The sequence below is a fragment of the Glandiceps talaboti genome, chromosome 6 (genome assembly GCF_964340395.1).
Source record: "Glandiceps talaboti chromosome 6, keGlaTala1.1, whole genome shotgun sequence".
NCBI classification, from domain to species: Eukaryota; Metazoa; Hemichordata; class Enteropneusta; family Spengelidae; genus Glandiceps; species Glandiceps talaboti.
In genome coordinates, this window is record NC_135554.1 from 6,202,975 (window position 1) to 6,221,036 (window position 18,062).

At 35.6% G+C, this 18,062-nt stretch overlaps 2 protein-coding genes across 2 annotated transcripts in view; both read right to left on the reverse strand.

Annotated features, from left to right (window-relative positions):
• LOC144436523 (uncharacterized) overlaps positions 1-3,905 on the reverse strand; it is an 8,474-nt gene extending 4,569 nt beyond the window's left edge. Inside the window, exons 1-3 of the mRNA XM_078125331.1 lie at positions 3,869-3,905; positions 1,473-1,601; positions 193-382 (exon numbers count right to left, since the gene is read on the reverse strand). The gene's annotated coding sequence lies outside the window, so the exon portion shown is untranslated. The remainder of the gene's footprint in view (positions 1-192; positions 383-1,472; positions 1,602-3,868) is intronic.
• Positions 3,906-4,693: 788 nt separating this feature from the next.
• On the reverse strand, positions 4,694-13,292 carry LOC144436050 (uncharacterized). Its single transcript, XM_078124705.1, has 6 exons — positions 13,109-13,292; positions 12,506-12,597; positions 8,783-8,865; positions 6,228-6,332; positions 5,568-5,684; positions 4,694-4,779 (listed from the first exon to the last, which is right to left on the reverse strand). Exons 1-4 carry the CDS (start codon positions 13,236-13,238, stop codon positions 6,302-6,304), a joined length of 336 nt encoding a protein of 111 aa, XP_077980831.1. The 5' UTR covers positions 13,239-13,292; the 3' UTR covers positions 4,694-4,779; positions 5,568-5,684; positions 6,228-6,301.
• Between the last annotated feature and the right edge of the window lie 4,770 nt (positions 13,293-18,062).

Genomic DNA, 18,062 nt, shown 5'->3' on the forward strand with positions numbered 1-18,062 from the left:
TGAAAGAACCAGAAATCTGAAGAACCATGATTTTCAGGGAAATTTGTCCCCGAGGTGCATTCTCCTTTAAAGATTAATAACTGCATGGTATTCTCGTGAGGGGAAGCTTAAGGTTGTGAGGAAACGTGTGACAAAATTCTCCAATTTCCAGTAAAACAACGTACACTCATCCAAGTAATAAAGTCGACCTACCCGTCGTTAAGTTTCCCTCTACGTGTGGTCACCACTCCAGTTGGGACACCGAAGTCAAAATGTGACCCGTTTCGAGTCCAAGATACTACTGGTGCATGTATGTTGTATATTTGACAGTTGAGAGTTTGTGAAGATCTCAAAGGTGCATTTATGATCTGGACATCAACATCTATAACTGCCCTGGGAATAGCTGCAGAATAAATGGAATCATTTTGAAATTCAAACTCATCAGTAATCCCAGTGTATTATACAAGGACTTTTCGTTAACAAGTGAACATAAATAAGGGAAAGAGGTGATACTGAAAAGGAGGACCAGTGACAAGTACGATGGACGATACGGTTCGTCAAAATTCAAAATTCGGAAAAAAGATGGCGGAAGGCTCCATCCATTGTATGGTAATTAGAGATGTAATAAATAAAACACTTCTTTCTATATTTAACAAGTCGTTACACAGGGGACAATACCCCCGACTACGAACAATTTTGAATTCTGAATTTTGAAGAACCGTATCGACCATCGTAGACAAGCCCTTATGTGATCGTAATTGGCTATTACACCACACACACAAGACTAGTTGGACATGTAAATAAACATAGAATATTAGATTTTTGAGCCCGGTCGTCGTTAACACGTCACGACAACACTCACCGGTGCCTTTCATTGCATGATGCTTTCATGGTACCCGGCACGTTTAGAACCGCCATCATGTTACGTAGTTTGTGTTAGTGAGTGAATGCACCTTCAAGAAAACACCAACTTAAAATGCTAAGTTAATATCAGTGAAAAAGAGATCTAGAGACTACAATACACATTTTGGACATTGAGGTCGAAATGCCGCATTTAGTTATATTAGAATCCATCCCCCACCCCACCCCTACCCCCAAAATAGAGGAAAATAGAGAGATTTAAAAATTCCGTTATTTCAGAAGATTTAAGCTGTACAAGCTATTAAAGTTTAGAAAGAATTGAGGAATTTGATGTTCGGGGAAATCTGTCCCATACTCACATTCCACTTTAATTAAAGTTTGTACATGTATAATTATATCAATCTCAAGAATTTGTACAGCCGGAAAATATACATGTTATTTGAAACCTTGTCACTACTATATGTAGTGGGAACAAGTCCTCATTTGTATGTCCAACGGCTGGACAAGTGAAAGTCTTCTCACTGGGGGAATAATATTCATGGCAGTGTTTACATATTCTAAAATTGGCCTGGTATTATGGTTGTTTTGGAACTGTGTAATTCTTTTTAACACTATAGGGTAATAGAACTTACGGATGTCACATCCTGGGCTCTTCCATCCTGGCAGACATTTACATGCGCCATTGAATCCATGACAGAGGGCGCCATTTTGACAGACACAGTTGCGATCACATAGATAACCATATTTTCCTGCTGGGCAACCTGTAGGGAAGGAAATGCTAGATAATGGCCACGATGTTGAGATGTACATTATCATTCTACGCAGTCAGCCAGCTAATTTGTGACCCAAGTGATATAGAACTACTAATCTGTGCTAAAAGTGTTACACAATTTATGTACATTATGCTAAAGTAAACTTCGCTTGGAGAGAGGAAGTGTCAAAGTTGGTCATTCTTTCCGAAGAGGTATACATGTTGAGATGGCAGATAGGAGTGACAGATGTTGGAAATTTGCATTTGGCTGTTCTGATATCAGAGCAGAGAACAAGGATAATTCAGTCCTTGAAATAAACTCATGTTATAATGTTGTTATTATTATTTTTATTTTTAAAAAATTAAAAGACAAGGCCAGCTTGAATATAATTCTACAGACTTGTAACATGTTCACACTCATTCTTATTTTTTTTTGTTCCTATTAAAGTGCACGCACACTCCCCCCCCCCCCACACACACACATTTGAGATCGTAAAATATAGGGGGGGGGAAACATTTAGAAAAATGAAAAAAAATCAACATGATGCATATCAATGGGAATAAATCAGGCTTTGATTTAGCGTATGTTCTAATTAAGTCATGTGTTCACAGAATCAAATGTGTCTATGTGGTGCCAACAGGAAGAATTTCAGAAAAGATGTATTTCCATACAACATGTTAAAACGTATATTGGCTATTGTATCTAACAGGTTACATTTTCTTACATATCATATTTGTCATTTTCTACAAGCCTTCACTGAGCTATGTCGTGCAGTCGATAGCGATACCAATCACATTATGTTAATTAATTTGCAATTTAATGTTGTATTAGTTACAACTGGAATGTAGGTTTTTTTTCAAAGTATTCGCTATATTGTTCCCCATGAGATGTATTAATCTTCTGTGTGCATACACATTTGTGTAGCATCACACCTAGTATGATGCAATATGAATCCGTATCCAAAACTCAGGGTTGATAAAACATGATAATACATTTGTTTTTCCGATCACAATATAATACCCAACATATACAGCTAGTGCAGATTTAAGATATATTACCTTTAAATTTAATAATAATCTCAGCATTTTGTGGTGCAAATTTCCCTCCACCGTACCTACAATGCACCACTTGGTCTTCGACGCTCTTTAGATTTTGTGCATAAAACGTAACTACATCTGTATAATAATCGTCTTTTGTTAAGACCATTTCAGATAACATTGGACCTTCGTATTCAGATATCTAGAGTTGGATAAAAGTATTGTTTACGTACACTTTGATTGGAATTAATATGAGGAAAATGTAAGTATTGTCTGAATGTGTATATTAGCCACAGTGGGCAGGATGCAACATACACAAAGACATGCACTAAACATATTATTCAAATCTTCACTCTTTCACTGTTCAACAGAAGGTTTACCGAACTTTTAATTTCGTTACAGATTCCTGCATGTTGTGGACACCTATACTACTAACTATTGGTTTAGTTGCTTAGCGATGTATTGATGTATCTCACATATGCTCCTAAGTTTTAGTAGTATTATTCACTTTATTTTTATTCGAGATAATTTTAGCCTGACTGACCAATCTTACAATTATTCTAAATTAAAAATATACATCAAAAAGCACATGAAAAGTCAGGACAAAACACAAAACACAAAACAAAGAAAGAACATAAACCACAAAATCGAGAAAGGGGACAGTAACACATACATAAAAAACGTACAATTATAATGTAGTGTAGTATAGTGTAGCGTAGTGTAGTGTAGTGTAGTGTAGTGTAGTGTAGTGTAGTATAGTGTAGTGTAGTGTACAGTCACAAGTGCTTCCAGTAATGAGCATACACTGTTTTAAATTTACTAGCACTATCACTGTTACGTATATCAAATGGTAAGGAGTTCATTAGAGTTGGGTCTACTCATTTAAAGGAATTCTTGTATAGCTGTGCGTGCCCTCGGTATATACCCTTCTTTACTTGTGGCTGCTGTAGTGTTTCTGCAGTGAGTGTTACTTACTCGAGTAAACATACGCTGGTGTTAGATTATGACATATTTTTACATTAATGAAGCTCTATGATAAATGTAGCGATCACAAAGCGACAGCCAATTTAAAAGAATTTTAAAAGTACAATAATAAGGGGAATGTTTCCCCACACCTTCAAACCCAGTTTTAATTATCAACCATTTGTAAAATTGGGTAGTGCCCACAGAAATGTATATTCAACAGCTAGACAATGGTTGCAAATTTAAGATTGCCTGAATAGGGTGAGGACCACCTACCTTGTCAATCAACGTGCTGATCTGTGGCTGTTCAACAGCACTGCTACAGCTGAAAAATGATGACGAGTTTCTATCCAGTGGTGCTAATTCGTTGTGCAAAGGAATTACTACTGTCATGCTGCCTAAATGCAAAATATATTAGAATGTAAGTCCTTTGTATTGTGTTACACAGAAAGCATAGCAAAAACAACTAAACGGTCAAAGATTCAATTGTGGTTGAATCGTCCTTACAGTTGCTTAGCATCATGTAAGGAGAGATTGTGAAATCGTGATGTCTGTCTGCCTACCGTCGACGTCTGTCTGTCTGTCTCATCACTTTTAACTTGCTCCTCGCCAGTCTTACGAGACAAGCTAGAAGTGACTAGCATTTGGTAAATATCCAATGAATATTAATTATCCATTTGCATACTCAATTGCCAAAAAATTCTGAGTAATGTAATCTTCAAATCTCATGTAATTTGGTGCATACCCTGATGACAATAAAGAGCATTTATACTACAGTGTCGCTTCTTGGTGTAGCTTAGGACTTGAGCTTGCAAATTTATATTAGGAATGCATAAAAAAGGTCTCGGTTACAGATTATGTCATTATACATATTATATTACTAATCGACTCATAGGTCAATCAATCGAATCTATGCAATGCGAACAATCTGGTAATAGTTCACAATAATTCGTTTTAGAATGTGTTTGGTAGCAATTACTGTATAGATTGATATCATTGCACTAATGACAGTATTTCCATATCTGATTTACATACATATTTCTTAGTAATATATTTTTCTCTCATCAGTCATTTTACAGCCGTCAACAGAAATGCTTACATTGATTGTTGTACGTGTCGACCGCCAACTTTGGAGCCATAGTCCTCAAGGAAATACTATTAATCGTGCATTCAAATAACGGACCACCCTGTGGCGAAAAAATACAGACAATACTTGATTGGTAAACCAGACAGGGTATTAAACTTTGATTTTACAAATCACATGGTTCAACTTATTATATAACAATAATTCTGGTTCTATGAATGGTATTTTATTTTCATTTTTTAAAGACAACGACATAGGTTTATTATAGTGTGTATATTGTCTATAATATAATATAATATAACTTTATTAAAATTGCATAAAATTGCATTGGAAATTAGCTTTCCATGTACACTCATCAAAAGAGTCGGTCGGTCGGTTTATTTTTAAAAAATCATCTCCTTCATGTTTCTCTGCCTCTCATTTTCCTCCTCTCTATCTCCTTTTCATTAGCTTCCTGGTAACAAGCCCTTTTCCAGCTTCTTTACACAATAGGAATGATATCAGCCTCTCTCCCAACTTGAATATGTTTCATCTTGAAAGAAATGTTATGTTTGTCGCTGCCGCCACGGCCTTCGTTAAAACACACTTGCATATTCTTGCCAGAGATTGTGCTGTTGCGTTAAGGGGGCGAAAATTAAAAATAAATTGATATTGGAGCTGAAAATTTGGGTTGGTTAAATAATATATTAGAAACAGAAAAAACACCCCTACATTACTTGAGACCGTGTTTTTACATTGTTCACCATGATTGTAGATCTTAATGTGTAGTGAATACCACTTAATTACTTTCACATCCTATTTTAAGATATCCCAGAAGGACGATGAAAACATCACGTGTGTGTGTGTGTGTGTGTGTGTGTGTGTGTGTGTGTGTGTGTGTGTGTGTTTTACCTTTGTGTCACTGATTGGAGTTGCACAATCCTCATTATACACAGGTGGCCATGTATCAAGGTCACTGACCTCTATACACAGAGTGTACGTCATGACTACAGGAGTGTCCGAGGCGTTCTATTAATACAGAAGATAAAACATGAGATTGCATATCAGCTTCTCCTTCAGAAAACATAAACGTCAAACCATACTAAGCAGTACAGAATACTCAAATTAGACGATACAAAAATATTGTGTATTTCCGATAACATGCATAGTCTCAGAAAATAGGGTCTACGTAGGTCGATATCTTGTCAGTCAATAGAGACGTCACTGGGGAAAGAAAACAGACTTGCATGAAGATCGAACAGACAAAAAATGTAATATCTTTTTGTTTTACATGTTAACAAATATTTAGGGTCGGAGGCTAAAACTAGGGTCGGTCGGGTTATCGGACACACTGATTTTTTTTAGTTTGCCTTTATATTGCAGTATCAACATTTCACTATTCAATATCCACATCATATCAGTATTGTTCATTTCTGTCATAATGCCCAGATGTAGAAGTTTAACGAACTGTACTTTTGTACTGACATAGAAATAACAATGTACTACTGTTTAAGACATTGTAAATGCTGAATGACGTAATACAAGTGAAATATTCGATTACAAATAACTTACATTGGTAACGATGATAACTGTCAGATTAAAATCTGGTGTGACGTCATAACTAAGGAATCCTTTGACGAATATTGTCAGGTTGTTCCCAGTAACAAATCTATCATTCTGTATAAACAATACATAGACAATACCAGTCATATATATGCACTAAAATCAGTAATTTGTTTGTTTGTTTGTTTGCTCGTTTGGTTGCTTGTTTGATCGTTCCTGTGATTGTTTGTTTAATTGTGTGTCTGTCTGTCTGTCTGTCTGTCTGTCTGTCTGTCTGTCTGTCTGATTGATTGATTGATTGATTGATTGATTGATTGATTGGTTGGTTGGTTGGTTGGTTGATTAGCGCATAATCCAGAAATAACCATCTGATCCAAAGTTCTACTGTAACCACCACTTATGTAATAATTATTCGTTTAATTTGAATTCTTATAATAATGAAATAAACTGACCAGCAGTAAACAGGTCTAGTGTGTTTCACATGATCAGAATGACCAATGAGCTGTGGTAGGGAAGACATGCTATGCTATTTGTTTCTTGTCATTAGTAGTCGAGATGATCGAAAGGACCTGACCAGTTGACAAAAAAGGTCACACGAAGGAAATGCTTAGAGGTAATGGAGAAGTAGAAGAAGCATTAGCATATTTTTCTACATTTCAGAATGGTACAGACTTTTTACTAATTACTTTTGATAACCCTTTTTGTATACTTTCGCTCAATAAGCGAACTTCGTTCGTTTAGATGGGAGGGGTGTATGGCGTCAATGCGATTGCTGAACTTCACTGTCGCACTTTTAACCAAGTTTCGAAAACTGTCACGCCTTCAATGATAAACGCTTCTGTATTTACTACTGAGATATATGTTGATAAGGTGATAAAAATTTACTACAAATGTGAGATACAGTGCTGGGTTTATGGTAGCATTTTGAAGTGTTTATCATCATATCAGTAAACAGGTTCATAAGGTTGGGACATCATGTTCACCATCATGTTTCTACATTGCATCGATCATAGTGGTATGACCACTACAATTGTCATCATGGTTTACATCATATATAAAACTGTGATGTCATACTTGTCAACGTTCGTTTAAGAGGATGGAGGTTGTCCTAAACGAACGACGTTCGTTTATTGAGCTTGTGCGACTTTGTGCGACTGTCCCTAATGATTAGGGGTTGCGTCCCTAATGATTAGGGGTTCCCTAATTATTGGGAAGTGGGACAAAGTGGGCAGTTTTTTCAGGACTTGTTTTGTTGAAACACAAATGTTTTCCATGGGCAATTGCCTATATAATCAGAGATTTTAAAATACATTTCAAAGATATGGTACATTGTCCCCATTAACGGAACATTGTATGTGTAGGCTTGTCATAATGAGGCTCGTGATTTACGGTGACAACTTGAATTGTCCATACCTAGTACATAATGTAACTTTGTGGACAGCTTAATGGTGTTGGTGCACTGCGTTGCATAGATATTAGGCTTGCTGCTAGACGTTCGGGCTTTCTGTCGATACTATAAGCGAACGAAGTTCGCAGTGAGGGCTTGCCCGAACACTTGGATGTTCCATCCTCGATAGCGATGTTCGGTCGTGTGTCGTATTCTATCGGAAGAACATACGAGGTCTAGCAGATAGACTACATAGATATAGGCTAGGGTTTTCTAAAATACAATAGTCATGACATTTTATCTCAGAGATCATAAATTATTCATAAGCTCGTAATTTTGAAAAGATATAAAATCTCGCACCAGACTTAAGTATATCTCTGGTATGTGAACGACCACAATTAGTCATTTTGTCGACGTCGTTCGCATGATAAGTATCTATATATGTTGAGTGATATGAATATACAAGTTGTTCAAAACGTATTCACTTTCTTTTAAGTTGCATTCTTGATATTTGTTATTTCAACGTTCAGATACGAGGAACACTGTCGACCAGGACAGATCGAAAGCTGAATGGTACTTGATTTATATGTCATATTAAACTTAATAACGTGTTGTGGTGATAGCCGTTGCGAATAAAATATATGGTTGCAAAAACCAAGTGTTGGTTCCGCATAGCTTGGGTACACTTGTACTTTATCATCGTAGGGATTCCCTTGCAGATTCTGAACACTTGAACGAATAATCAATAAAAAGGTAGTATTTGCCAGCAGGGTTTATATGTTTTATACCCGTGTTTTAGCGCTACCAACCCTTAAAAAGGCGATAAGGAAGTGAAACATATCTCTCTCTCTCTCTCTCTCTCTCTCTCTCTCTCTCTCTCTCTCTCTCTCTCTCTCTCTCTCTCTCTCTCTCTCTCTCTCTCGCGCGCGCGCGCTCGCTCTCTCTCTCTCTCTCTCTCTCTCTCTCTCTCTCTCTCTCTCTCTCTCTCTCTCTCTCTCTCTCTCTCTCTCTCTCTCTCTCTCTCTCTCTCTCTCAAACTCTCTCAAACTTGTAACAAATGAACAGAACTTGTCACCTTACAATCTAACATGGTTTAACTTTTACAACCTATATAGTAACAAGCAATAAGTTTCTAGTATTACTGCCAAAGTATTTTACCGTCGAGGTTGTAACTCACCGTGTTGCCATTGTCAATTTGAATAGTACTATCATTACCAAGTATAACATGTGTGTCGAACTGGTAGACTTCCGATCCAACATCTATATCCTGTAAATAGAAAACAACAATAGACATTCTCCAATAGAATTTTTTTTCGTACATGATTTGTTTTTCTATTTTATAAGTTTTAGCTATTTATATTTTACAAATATGTATTTTACTCTGTTTAAATTATAAATTTTTGTTCTGTGCACGATAAATTGTTTCACATTTTGACGATTGAAAAGACATCATGACTTGAATTGCCTGGCATTTCTGAAATATTTTGAATAGGTAAGCATTTCTAACAGAATGTGTCCCGTTTCTTATGTAGTGGGCCCATTCCAGGTATAGTAAAGGTACCAAAAGTGGTAAAGTGCTCGGTAAAGTGCTCGATCGAGCACTTTGCTAAAAACAGCGAAGTGCGCGTATGGCGCCTCCAACGCCCAGTCTCAATTCTAGCCTCCATTTTGACAGCTGTCCGAAGACGTCAAATAACGCACTCCCATACAGTCGAAAACTTCGAATATTTCAGGAAGAAGAAACATTTTGTTCGGCGTGCGTCACAGACTTCATACTGGAGATTTAATGGCAGTGACATTTGTAACATGACAAGAAATAGTATAAAGAAAAACTGAATTTCTTGGTGTGTACGTGTGGGGTTTTTAAGTGTGTGTCTAGATGCGAGAGCGAAGATTTTTCTTGATCGTTGAACACGAAAATAAAGTCTGGGTGTAAGTTTATATCATGTTCAGTATATTTCTATTGAATAGATTCACTTCTTTCAGTATTATCAGATCGTTAATAGATGACAAAAAATATTGCTAACGAAAACATAAGTTCGAAAACATTCGTGTGAACAATTTTAATTAACACTTCATTGCTGTTAATATTTTGATAGAAATCTATAAATAACCCGTTACTACTGTTTTGTAAATTCCATATACTTGGTACTGCCAACTTCTTGACTGAAAACAACGACAAGAAATAATCCATGACTTCGCCAGATCTCAAGTAAACCATCACTACATTACTGTTTACTGATTTTTTTTTGCATTCCGAGACAATCACCAATTTCAATATCGTCCCTTATGCAATTCCTGTTCGCTCAGAAATTATATCCAATGTGGGAAATAATAATAATAGCCATCGGTTATAGTTTGGTTCGGTCCAGAGGAAGTGACTTCATAATGCTACAATTAGCGTAGTGTGACGCCGACGTTCATGGAGCAGTAATAAACGTCACTTCGTGAACTGGATTGCATATCATTAATAAAAATAAGAAATGCAGATGACGACCGTTCGAGAAATAGCGATAGGAAATGATTTATACGAGAAAGGTACGTCGTGGAAGCTCATAGGCAGGGTTGTGATAAGTGGGAACGACTACAGTATGTCTTAATATAAAAGTACATCGCAAGTTAACATGGAATGCATCCCAAAAATAAAGTGCATATTATCAAACTTAGCTTTTTAGAATCCAGCATGGCTGCCAAATCCTGTGTTAACCATCTACGATCCGGGGAAAAGAAAGGGGTGTCGGTTTGTTTAAAAACAAACACAATGACCCCCACATTTATTTTGTCATTTCAGAGAGAGGAGAAATTTTACAGATTTTACAGAATAAATGTGTCCCCGAAGGCGCGTTCTACCTCGTGTAAGTCACCAACAATGTTATGACATGATTTTGCACCATATTCTTTTTCTACTACTTCTAGGATTAGAATGAAAATAAGCACATAGGTGATTATACTGAAAGATGGATACTGGATAAAGATTCAAATTTATTTCAAGACGTTACGATTGATATATATATATATTTCCCGCTCTAAAATAGGCTAGTCCTTGTTTACTGAGTAGATTGCAGATTCTGAAGTATAGTCCCAACCACAGGCACTAGTTTCCCGAAATATGTATCAGAATGTTTCCATCAAAATACAATAAAATGTCCATAATATCGATGATATTGACGTGTTTTAGCCAATTGTATATGAAAGGGGTAAAATAACACTTGTTTCTGTGATCGCGCAAGTCCACCCACCGCGAGGTATAGACAAGGTTTGCAACAGAACACACAACACCCGGGACACAACCGTACGACAACGTGAACTTTCAACCGACCGTTTTCGTTTTACTCGGCAAACATTTAATAAACTTCAGATAAACCGTGTCGTTGTTACAATCGGTCAAAGATATCAACCGATTTCTGACGCCATGTGGGAGAATTGGAGCAAATAAATTCTTTCTAACTACCTTCCATGTATGTGTCTGATTGGATATCGCCGATAACAGCACGCTCCATAAACATTGATATCCAATCACATTCATTTGAAATACGCAAATCATACATTTTATTCCATCCTATGTGACTTAGTCCAAATACAGATACTTTCAGGCAGACACCAACCAAATTCATGGACACTGATACAGACGTTCGCTCACATACAAGTTTAGGGACTTTCAACAAATACCCGTCGTCCAAATTCACAATAACTTTTGAGACAGACGCTCACAAACCAAATTTATGAACTTTCAAACATTATCATACTTTCATACAGACACTCGTCGTGGACAATAAAATATAAAAAATCTATACGGGAAATTTCCGACATGCTCGTCCGGTAGTGTTCTGGCGAATTACCTAACAAAATCTTCCGATTTTGATACGAAACAGCGAGTGTCGAACAATGTGTGAAACCAAGTTTTGAGGTAAATAGCAAATATGACGATTTACTAAAACAAATTATTGAATACTACATGAAACCCCATCAGACACACAATTCCTGAACAAAACCGGCATCATTTCATTTTCTAAAAATAACGTACATTTTCGTGAGTTCGAGAGTCTTGAGTGATCTGGCTTACTTGCGTCCTCTCCGCCTTGAAATATTACGTGTCTAATGTCTTATTGGGATACACGTTCAGACATCGGTTGTATAATGTACTAGTATTTTATTTCATAACTTGACTATAAACATATGGTGAGCTTCCCATTACAGTTGTAATATTGCCTGGAAATTTCACTGAAAACGTTGTGCCACAACCTTCTCAACACGAGTCCGGGGTCCTACACGCTCATAAGGTAATTGAATATGCGGTCTATACTTCAACAACGATACTGACGTCGGTCAAGCCCGGCACACTTTGATCAAGACCGGTTGTGCTTTGTTGTAAATAGAGTACAGTACTTTGGTGAATGTTCAACCCTGAACTAGGCCTGATTCATGTTAGGCTGAATATATATATATATATATATATATATATATATATATATATATATATATATATATATATATATATATATATATATATATATATATATATATATATATATATATATATATATATATTTGTTTTTGGAAAAAGATTGGTCTGATCTTGTCACATGGGATCTTCCATCCACGTCTTTGGAGGCGCCATACGCGCACTTTGCTGTTTTTTGCAAAGTGCTCGATCGAGCACTTTATCGAGCACTTTGACAATTTTTCCACCTTTACATACCTCCTTTTATATCCGGCGAACTCCAAAACTGACCGAAGCGCATCTCGATGCAACTCTAAAATGAAGCTCTACCAACTTCCATTATTCTTGCCTGCTTAATTCTAGAATAACACACAGTACTTCGGAATAGTAATAACTTCATGTATTGCTCAAAACTGCAGATATAATATGACACTAAACAAAAAAAGTTGTTAAACGTACCTCAGGTATATTTACATAAAAGACCGTAGCGTCTTGTACAGCGCCTCTTGAAATGTTATCACCGTAGGGTATCGCTGAAGTGTCAACAACTACTGTGTTAACAGAAAGAAATCATTGTTCATTTTATGTTCACGAAACTTTATTCTCTACTTTAAAATACATTAGATTAGGTTCCTGTATTTTTAGAGTGAACGAACTCTCAATTGCATGTCAAATTATCAGAACTGCTGTAAATTCCATAAGTAGACCATAGTTAATGTACTGGTTCACATACATGCAACAATATTATTACTGTGAATTCTAGTTAAACCTGGGACAGGTTTATCCAGGCTTTACATTCAAATAGAATACTCTCAATTATAAAGTTTACGCAACTCAAGACAAGCACATTTCTCATTATGACAGTTCAAATAACATGAACATGATGTTAATGTGAAACTTCAATTCTAAGTCAAACTCAATCCCAAGTTTTCCAGCTCTCACTCAATTTATGCCCATGAAATGCATAAAACGTTTCGATAGCAGAGAAGGCAACAACAGTTGCAACAAAGACAAAGTAAAACCCACCGATACTACGAACCTAGTACACCGTGACATACTCACCTAAAATGCTTGCCAGGCAGACTATGACGATAATATTACATTTCAAACAGTAGCTGTCAACCATGGTGGCGATGGGTTTTGTTCTTGTAGCTCTGCACTCCAAGGCACTGCTTATAAATGCTATGACCATCCACAAGGAAAGCAGAGGAGCAGTACCAATACATACAGTACTGGTGTTGACGTCGTACACGTGATCAGTGATGTAGGGAAGTAGGTCGACCACTCTACAGGAAGTGTATTTTAATCGGCGACCAGTTAGAACTTCAGAAAATATTTCCCTACCAGGAAGTTGTGGATATGTTACGTGGATACGCGTAAATCACTCAGAGTGAAAAAAAAATCTTTTACTTCTGATCACCTGACAACATGCGTGTCATTATGTTGCTTATTTCATATTTTTTGTTTTTAAAACACCTGGCATACATTTCTCTTTCCTTCTCCTCTATCTATAATCCTATAGGTCAGTAAGAAGGGATGTAACATAAATAACAAAATAGGACACGTACGTCACCGCATTTTACGTGGGGCGAGAAACAAAATAAGAAAATTTCTTGGCCTAATGTGAATGCTTACTTTTTCCTTGTCTGTGCTTTTTTGTAACTTTATTTTTTTTTCCTTTCATTTTTTTCTTTTCTTTCTTTCTTTCTTTCTTTCTTTCTTTCTTTCTTTCTTTCTTTCTTTCTTTCTTTCTTTCTGTCTGTCTGTCTGTCTGTCTGTCTGTCTGTCTGTCTGTCTGTCTGTCTGTCTGTCTTTCTTTCTTTCTATTTATATTTATTGATCTATTTTTTTGGAGGGGTGATATTTGTAGTTGTCGCATTATGCGTACTGAGTATGCATTTAAAATTTCTTGCAAGAGGCATATTTCGAACCTGGTACTACATAATGATTCAATGATACATAAATCAGTAGATGTGAATGAAGAAAAGTGTCTAGGAAACCCTATTGTAGGAAGTCAACTTACCTAGCAACCGTACTATTCAAAAGACTACTCTAATGTCATGGAAGATACGTATTGTGAATAATATAATAATTGTCGAATGTATGTTTATTGTTATTTTATGTAGGCCTAAAAAATGTGTTGTTCCGGTTACCCGGCCCCACTTATTTCTTCACTGCCGACCCTAACTTTCTTTCACGTATTCAAGAGAAAAAAATAATACAAGCGCGAAAATTGTCTCGCGAGAAATACTAGATGCGGAAACTGACATCAACTTTAAAAAGACAATATAAAACTGTTCTTCCAATCTGTAATGACTGTACATCTGATGGGAAGAAACTGATAACACAGAGACCATATGAAAAACAACGGAAACCATAACTACCTGAACTAGACACTCACATATGAAAAAAATAAACAACAAAAAATGTCTACCTACGTACCCTCACATATTCTAAAACTGAGCGTAATCGGAGCCACGCAAAATTTGTTTAGGCCTAGGTCCGGGATAAACGTCAAACTTCTCATGCACCTAATCTAATAGGGAACTTGCAATTCAACGCAAAGGACTATGGGATTATCTGTGGTTATCGTAATACCTAATCTGGAGCTACTGATAAAATTAATCTCCCACAATTGTCAGGGTAATTATGAATTGATTATTTGTGGTTACAAACAATGTATCAACACTGTTTACAATACTAATTGATTAGTATTTATTATCACATTTCACATGCTGCAACATTCAACATGGCGGGTTTGCAAGTTCCCTATTGCATTGAAGTCGACACAAGCCCAGAATGAAAACGATCTGGAATAATCGTCGAATCTAATCTCTGTAATTTAATGAATATTTCTATAACTAATTTAATATATTTCAATAAATAGTTTTGAAATTTGAGTGTGAAGTATGTTTGAAATATTCGGTATTGAACTTCATCCTTGAAGGTTTAAAGTTGCATGCAGTAAGGTTCAGATTTCGTTATTTTTTATTTTTTTTTGTGGTTTGTTAGTTTGGTTGGTTGTTTGTTTGTATGTATGTATGTATGTATGTATGTATGTATGTATGTATGTGTGTGTGTATGTATGTATGTATGTATGTATGTATGTATGTATGTATGTATGTACGTACGTACGATGTATGTATGTATGTATGTATGTATGTATGTATATACTATGATGTATGTATGTATGTATGTATGTATGTATGTATGTATGTATGTATGTATGTATGTTTGTTGTTACTTTTGTTTGTACTGTTGCAGTTTTAAATTTCAACTCTATTTACAACTTTTGTATGCGATAATTCTAAAGAGGTGGGATTTGCCGATGGAACGAGTTTAGCCAGTACTGTGCGTGTTTAGGTCTTTTTCTAGACAACTCTGGTGTACCTAAACTTTGAATTGTCGTCATGTTATGCTAAAAATATCGCTTCCCATTTTTTGTGCTACAGCCAAATAAAATAAACGGTGTGTTTCCGATAACATGACCGACCCTAGTTTAAACTGCCGACCCTAAACATTTGTTTATAAGAAAAAGTAAAATATGATAATATACTTATATTTCCCTGTAGATTTTCTTTCCAAAGTATCTTTGGTGAATTTTAAAAATAAAATCACATTCCAGAGAGAAACCATGTCATTTCGGCCTATAACAGCACAGTCTGCATATTATGTTTTTCTACTTCTGAATTACATATGTCTTCATTTACTTCTTTTACACCTCATCAACTGTTACGGAAATATTGTGACCAACGAGTATCTTGTCTTTGGGTGGAAGTAAATGAAGAATTGTAAAATAAAATAAAAATTCGACCTACCTACCCTATTTTTTGAAGTCATGCTTCTTTTGCCAGTACATATACTACCTTATTAAAAGTACATTATTGTGTTACACAGAAACAGGAGGCGTACACATAAAGTGCTATATCAACAATTATACTCAATCGAGGTCTCCATTCGTGATGTGACCTGTACTTGTAAGGTCAACAAGATTATTGACATTGTTGATAATTCGTTAGCCACACCCACCTGTGGAATGAAGTAAGCTCACATCATGGCACTACAAGTTCCATAAATTTACATTATAGATATTACAATATATAAACAGGGGATAAAATTTAAAGTTTCATTGGTCGACTGTCGGGATGTATTATCTGCAAAGAAATTACCTCTACTTGACCTTACAATCTAATGTACTTCGTGTTATTATGCGGATATAGTTGTAGTATCCTAGATATAAGGAAATAGAGAGATCCCTCTCTATCTATCTCGCACTATCAGCAAAGTCGAGGGTTTGACTCTGGCTCCATTGTTCTCTCCAAGTTTTCTTTACTTGTTGCATATATGTCAAACAAGATTAAACACCCAGTAGTACTCTTTACACTGTTTCATACATCAGAATACATATCTCCATACTTTACCCGTAGACCATAGTTGTATTTGCACAATATAAACTTACTATCCGAAACGTACAGGGTTCAGGTTCATGGACCCAATGTCAGATATCGAAACTCAGTCTTTTGTTCCTGTCTTAACTTTGATTGGTCGATTATTGTATTTTCTATTATTTATTATTGGAGCACAAACTATAAATCCAAAATTTTTCAACTTGTGCTGTAACTTGGATCGTGGCATTTAGTTACTGTAGGGGTAAAGGTTTGATGATTTTTTGTTAATTTTTCATCAAATGGGTCATGTGATGACAGCCCTATAATTTTACTAACAGAAGTGTAGAATATATATATAAGTGGTTTATTTACCCAAGCGTATAAAATGATTACAAAATAATGGTAACAAAAATCAAAAGAGAGAAGGGTAAATGGGGAGTCAAGAAATAGCTTACAGCTAGTCTAGCCTGATCCCCGACATTGTATATTGCGAATGAAAAACAATAAGAGGGTTCAGTCATTAAGATGACTGAAAACATAACTGGGAGAAAAAAAAATCACACATACATATACATATACATATACATATACATATTCATATACATATACATATACATGTACACACAAAAAATCATTTTTACTACATGAAAAAGTCTAATACAATAAACGAAAAGTCAATACATCTGTAAGTTTACAATTTAATCACCTGTACTGCTCTACTAAATATTGTTTCAGAGATTTCCTAAAAATATGTTGGGAATTTTTCGATCTGATTTGAATAGGAATATCATTCCAAAGAATGGTGACGTATTTATGTTATTTTATTTGTTTGAGGTCAAGGATTTCTGTTATTATCAAGTTTATTTTGGGAATGCGTCACACGTGGAAGTGTAAAAAATGTAAAATTAGGAAGTGTACGCATTCTTGGAAAACTGGTTTTCCCCTTTTTTCAGGGAAAAAATTGAACGATTCTGATAAACTTTATCAACCACATGAAATTAGAGAATTCTAAATGTCTCGATCACACTTTATGTTTTTGTGGATTTCATAATTTTGCTAGATGACATGTTCGTGAAACGTATTTTGGTTTCAAAATTCAAAACTTCGTCTGGAAACACCTTCAAATTGACAGTTTTCAGTCAGTTCCCATCGGATTTACTTTGAGAATTTTCGGGTATTTCTGGTGTTCACATACAATGTGATAAAACGTATCATTTTATATGATTGCGCGTTATTAATGACTATATTTGATTGTATGTAATTTGTAACAAAAAAGGTTAAGCGAGACGTAAAAAACGTGCTGCCTAATTGAAACTGTATATAGTCACTCTGTTTTCGTAGTAACTCGATCCATTGTGCAGGGTATGGAGAGATATTTAATAATGGCTTTTCTATTATTCGATCCAATTGTAACTTTTTGTGTTGTGACAATGTTTGCATTTGTTTACTTATATTTTCCCCAATTTCTATAAGTCCTGAATCTTGAGTCAAAGAATAAACGAATAAAATGCCTTTAAAAGAACTTGAATGAATATAATAGAAAAAGATTCGCCATACTGTATTTATTTAGATGATTTATATAACACTTACAGACTTTATATCCAAGTAATGAGAAAAAATTGTAACTT

Coding starts and splice junctions, on each gene's coding strand:
- LOC144436050 (XM_078124705.1), bottom strand. CDS start 13,238: ATGGTCATAGCATTTATAAGCAGTGCCTTGGAGTGCAGAGCTACAAGA. Junction 8,866..12,505: donor TTTATGTAAATATACCTGAG/GTACGTTTAACA, acceptor TACAGGATATAG/ATGTTGGATCGGAAGTCTAC. Junction 6,333..8,782: donor AAATTGACAATGGCAACACG/GTGAGTTACAAC, acceptor TTGTTTATACAG/AATGATAGATTTGTTACTGG.